Genomic DNA, 4,469 nt, shown 5'->3' with positions numbered 1-4,469 from the left:
TATGGTTTAATTTAGTTAGATCTGCAAGCTTGGGAGAAACATTAATACCTAAATATTTTATATTTCCCGATTGCAGTGGTGTAGAAGAGGAATTATGGAAGGAGCAATTAAGCTCTATTTCCTAAAAGACGCAGAGCTCCAATAAGGCCCCCCTGACACTGGATGAGCTGTTTGTCTACTCACACACACACTCAGCAGAAATGTAAATCAATGGGCTGAAGGTTTGGGTCTGATCAGTGTTGTTCTACACTCTGCAGGGGCACATCTTTCCTGTGGGGCCAACAGCCTGAGTAATGGCTTCATTTACAGTATTCACAGTTAACAGGCTGTCACATCTGCAGCAGGATGACTTGCAGCTATTTGTGGGGTTGTAATTCTCACCGACTTGTATCATCAGTACAGAGAGCCAGCCTTTGTTTTGTCAGTGTAATGTAAAATAAACGCTCAATAGTATTGACCCCAAACCTCTCTCTCTCTCTCACACACACACACACACACACACACACACACACACACACACACACACACACACACACAGGCTCTCATTTTTGCTTCTGCTTCTTAGCCTCTATCTCGATCTTTTGGCCTGTATTGCTTCTTGTACTGTCACTGCTCTGATGCACTCCGCAAATTATTATTTAAAAGATGATCTTGCTGGGTGGCAGTCAGGTTGGTAGACAGGCGACTAAACATGTTTGAGAGAGAGAGGTGAGTTTACAGGAAACAAAGGAATGATGAGTGAGGTGCAGGTAGAGAAACTGGGATAAGGTGGAGTGGGTGTGTCAGACAGGTGACTGGGAGGAGACTGAGGGCCTCTGCAGGGTGGAAGCAGGGATATAAACTGTAACACTGCTCACCTCTGCCTAAAGAGTTAAGGAGAAATAATCCAGCCATAACAGTTTGATCCAGGGCCGTTTCAGGCCACAGCTCCATGAAAACGCTTCTGCTCTTCTTACCGAGGAAGAATTTCTTACTTGTGTTTGTTAGACTTGAAGTAAGAATGCAGAAGTGGCAGTTTGACACACAGTGGTGTTGAAGGTAATTCTCTCAACTGTGTGTGATGTTTTCTGATGTAATCTAAAATATATATCTATATATAAGTACCTGCCCTACAACACAATTCATATGAAAATAAATATTTAAAATATGAATATTTTATTCAGGATGTAATTTGATGTGACTAAATGATAACTTCGTTGTGATACATGGCGGTGCTACAACAGTAAATGGCCTGCATTTGTATAGCGCTTTTCTAGTCCATAGGACCCCAAAGCGCTTTACACTACATTCAGTCATTCACCCATTCACACACACATTCACACACTGGTGATAGCAAGCTACATTGTAGCCACAGCTGCCCTGGGGCGCGCTGACAGAGGCGAGGCTGCCGGATGCAGCCTGGGATCGAACCACCGACCTTCTTATTAGGGGCTGACCTGCTCTGCCACCTGAGCTACAGCCACCCAAATAAAAGTTATTTTGATGGGCAAAGACGTTCAGAATGAAAATCCCTCCTTCCTTTATCACACAGGAAATGAAGTAAGCAGGTAATCAGGGATGATGCTGGAGGGATGAGGTTTCTAGACATTTAAACGTGTGTGTGTGTTTACACATGATGTGTGAGTTCCTCGTGGTCTAACCAAAAGAGGGAGGAGAGTGGGCTTCTCGTGCTTCTGCCCCCCTCCCCTTCAGTATTTTCCGGTATGGTAGTCTCGCAGCGGCCTCCCGGGCGGGGCTGTGTGAACCGGTATAAGAGGGGACATGGTCCGGAGGGTGGAGGGAGAGTCACCTGTGGATCTGCTGCGACACTGTGCTCCTCAGCCTCTAATCTGCTGCCTCCCACTGGGACCTCCGCCCTTCCGCTTCACCGCCACCAGCACCATGGATAGCTCCGGGATGCTCCGCGGGCTGCTGCTCGTCGGCCTGCTGTCCGTCCTGTGCCACGGCCAGGCATCACGGGAAGTCTCCGCAGAAGACTTTGGAGAGAAGAAACAAGAAGCAGCTGTAGACAGAGACCTGGTGAGTATCTGCAGAGCTGTGAGTTTATGGAGGAAGGCCACAGTGAGGGAGGGAGGGAGCAGTTTAATGATAAAGCTGAGAGACGCCAAATAACTAAGAAAAGAAAATATCGTTTTGAGTACAAACTCAGAATTCTGGACGGATGCTGTAAACTACATGTGAGGTATAAACTTTTTGTGAGGCACAAATACTCAAATCAACATAAACACGTAGGATCCAAATAAAGCGCATTTCATTTGCATGCGATTCTCTCACTTCCACGCTGCTTAAACACAATCAGAATAAACAGAAGTAAAAGTTTGCAGACTTATGCAATATTCCCGGATTTCCTATGACAGCAACTGTTAACTGTCACATCAGCTGCTTTTCTGTCTGCTGTATGTCTTTGGGTTTCAGTGGGGATGCAGCTTCTTTCTATTTAATTGCATTTCTATCCTTTGTCATGTGTCTAATTTTTTTTCCAACTGCAAACATATAAACTCATAAATTCATGATTCATATGATTCAAATGAACCTGGACATGTTTTAGTTTGCTGGAATAAAGTTACAGTATCAAAAAATTATCTCACTGTAGTCTTAGTAGTAACTCTGTAACATAATTGTGTTATTAACATGAATAACGCTGACAGTGCAGTGTTACAAATGCTAACACGTTTAACATTTAACTCTAACCTGAGTGAAACTGACTGAAAGGGTAACACAGCTCATAGTGTAGCGTTAACACTCTATCACAGCTAGTTTGACACTTTTGTTTTTATTGTGTATCTTCTGGCTTCATTAAAAAGTTTGAGCACGAATAAATGTGCAAAAGTATCAAAAAGTGGATGAATGTTATTTAAATCAAACTTTTTCTGTTGTTCTGTGCTGAGCAGCTAGAGGCACTGGACGTGCTCCTGGGCAGAAACCATAATCAAGTCTCCTCCCCTGAGAAAAGAGGAAGCATCCCACTGGTAACGTCACTTCTCTCTCTCTCTATCCCCCCCCCCCCTCCCGGTTTTAACATTAATGCACCGTGGCTCTAAGGACGTCTTTTAGTCTCGGCTTGTAAGACGAGTCATTAATATGTACTGCGTACATCACTCCACTGCTGTTTAATTAAAGCGTATGGAAAATATACCTGCCAGTAATTAAAAGATAACAAGGGAATGCCAACAACACTCTTTCATTCAGTGCAATTACAGACTAATCAAGGCTGCTGCCCAACTCCAATTAGCTGAGAGAGGGAAACTGGAAAGCTGCAAACAGCTTTCAATCCTCCTGTCTCCTCACACAAAATAAGTCAGCCTGTTTCCTACAGGCCCAGCTGGAGGTAATGGATGGCATTTAATTACAGCGCTGAAGAATGATTCATCTTCTTCTTTCTGTTAAATAAATTGAATAACTGTTCGCAAAGTAATGAAGTTTTTGTGCGCAAATAACAGAATAAAAAATAAATATCCTCCCTGACAGATGTGAAAGCTCATAGTTCTTTTTGCAGCTGTTTCCACATTCAAAGATAAATAAGTAAACTCGCTCAGAGTAACAAGTCTGTGTCTTCCTGCTCCCCTCAGTGCGGGTTGGGGAACCGGTGTGCCATGAAGTACGGGCCTCGCATCGGGAAGCTCTGCGACTGTGGAAGAGGAGCCAACTGCAACTCCTACCTCCTCAAGTGCATCTAAACCGCCCAGGGCTCTCCTTTAATTTGTCACCTCTGCTATGCCAAACACATCCTTCAGCACAGCTCCCATAAACCAACCCTTTCATTTATAGTCATAGCTGTTGTTAAACAGTTGTCGCCTGAGGATAAGCATGGATTTTGTACTGCTGACAGTACTGAATATGTTGTGTTTAATGTAAACGTTTCATCTTCAATAAACACGTCAACATATAATTTGTTTTTTTTGTTATTTCTTGGTCCGTGTCGCTCGCCCTTTGTCATTCAGGTTACTGTGTGTTTTTATATTGGAGATGAGAACATGTTGTATAAAGCTTGTTTGGATTCGTTTTTATTGGCACTGCAGCCATTACACTACACAGGAAGTTTGCTCAGCTGGAAGGACAGCACTGTGCAAATTCAAGCTCTTCAATGTAGCTGGAGTGTGTCCAGTAACGATACACATTTATTCTGGTTTCGGAGGCCTTTCGGGCCAGTGGAGGATGCATACGTAAATAGGAGGTTTCAAACTTGGGAAAAGCCTTAAAAGTATAATGTACTGACACGCTGGTTTATTTGTTTATGTAGAAACTTCAATTCAATTCAGTTTTATTTATATAGCGTCAAATCACAACAACAGTCGCCCCAAGGCGCTTTATATTGTACAGTATATCCTATAATAATAGACACAGAGAAAAACCCAACAATCATATGACCCCCTATATGAGCAAGCACTTTGGCGACAGTGGGAAGGAAAAACTCCCTTTTAACAGGAAGAAACCTCCGGCAGAACCAGGCTCAGGGAGGGGCGGGGCCA

The 4,469-nt window shown here is 43.5% G+C and overlaps 1 protein-coding gene across 1 annotated transcript; it reads left to right on the top strand.

Annotated features, from left to right (window-relative positions):
* Positions 1 to 1,717: 1,717 nt before the first annotated feature.
* Positions 1,718 to 3,877, top strand: cartl (cocaine- and amphetamine-regulated transcript-like). Its single transcript, XM_005746681.1, has 3 exons — positions 1,718 to 2,019; positions 2,892 to 2,969; positions 3,570 to 3,877. The coding sequence occupies exons 1-3, from the start codon at positions 1,762 to 1,764 to the stop codon at positions 3,675 to 3,677; spliced, it is 444 nt and encodes a 147-aa protein (XP_005746738.1). The 5' UTR covers positions 1,718 to 1,761; the 3' UTR covers positions 3,678 to 3,877.
* Positions 3,878 to 4,469: the final 592 nt, after the last annotated feature.

The sequence above is a fragment of the Pundamilia nyererei genome, unplaced genomic scaffold (genome assembly GCF_000239375.1).
Source record: "Pundamilia nyererei isolate P.nyererei 1_Seehausen unplaced genomic scaffold, PunNye1.0 scaffold00181, whole genome shotgun sequence".
Taxonomy (NCBI): Eukaryota; Metazoa; Chordata; class Actinopteri; order Cichliformes; family Cichlidae; genus Pundamilia; species Pundamilia nyererei.
This window is presented reverse-complemented; position numbering and strand designations above follow the sequence as displayed.

What these genes read in the sequence shown, in the direction of transcription:
- cartl (XM_005746681.1), top strand. Translation starts at nt 1,762, where the DNA reads ATGGTCCGGAGGGTGGAGGGAGAGTCACCTGTGGATCTGCTGCGACAC. An exon ending in CAGCTGTAGACAGAGACCTG is followed by an intron (nt 2,020 to 2,891) that starts GTGAGTATCTGC and finishes TGTGCTGAGCAG; the next exon opens with CTAGAGGCACTGGACGTGCT. An exon ending in AAAGAGGAAGCATCCCACTG is followed by an intron (nt 2,970 to 3,569) that starts GTAACGTCACTT and finishes TGCTCCCCTCAG; the next exon opens with TGCGGGTTGGGGAACCGGTG.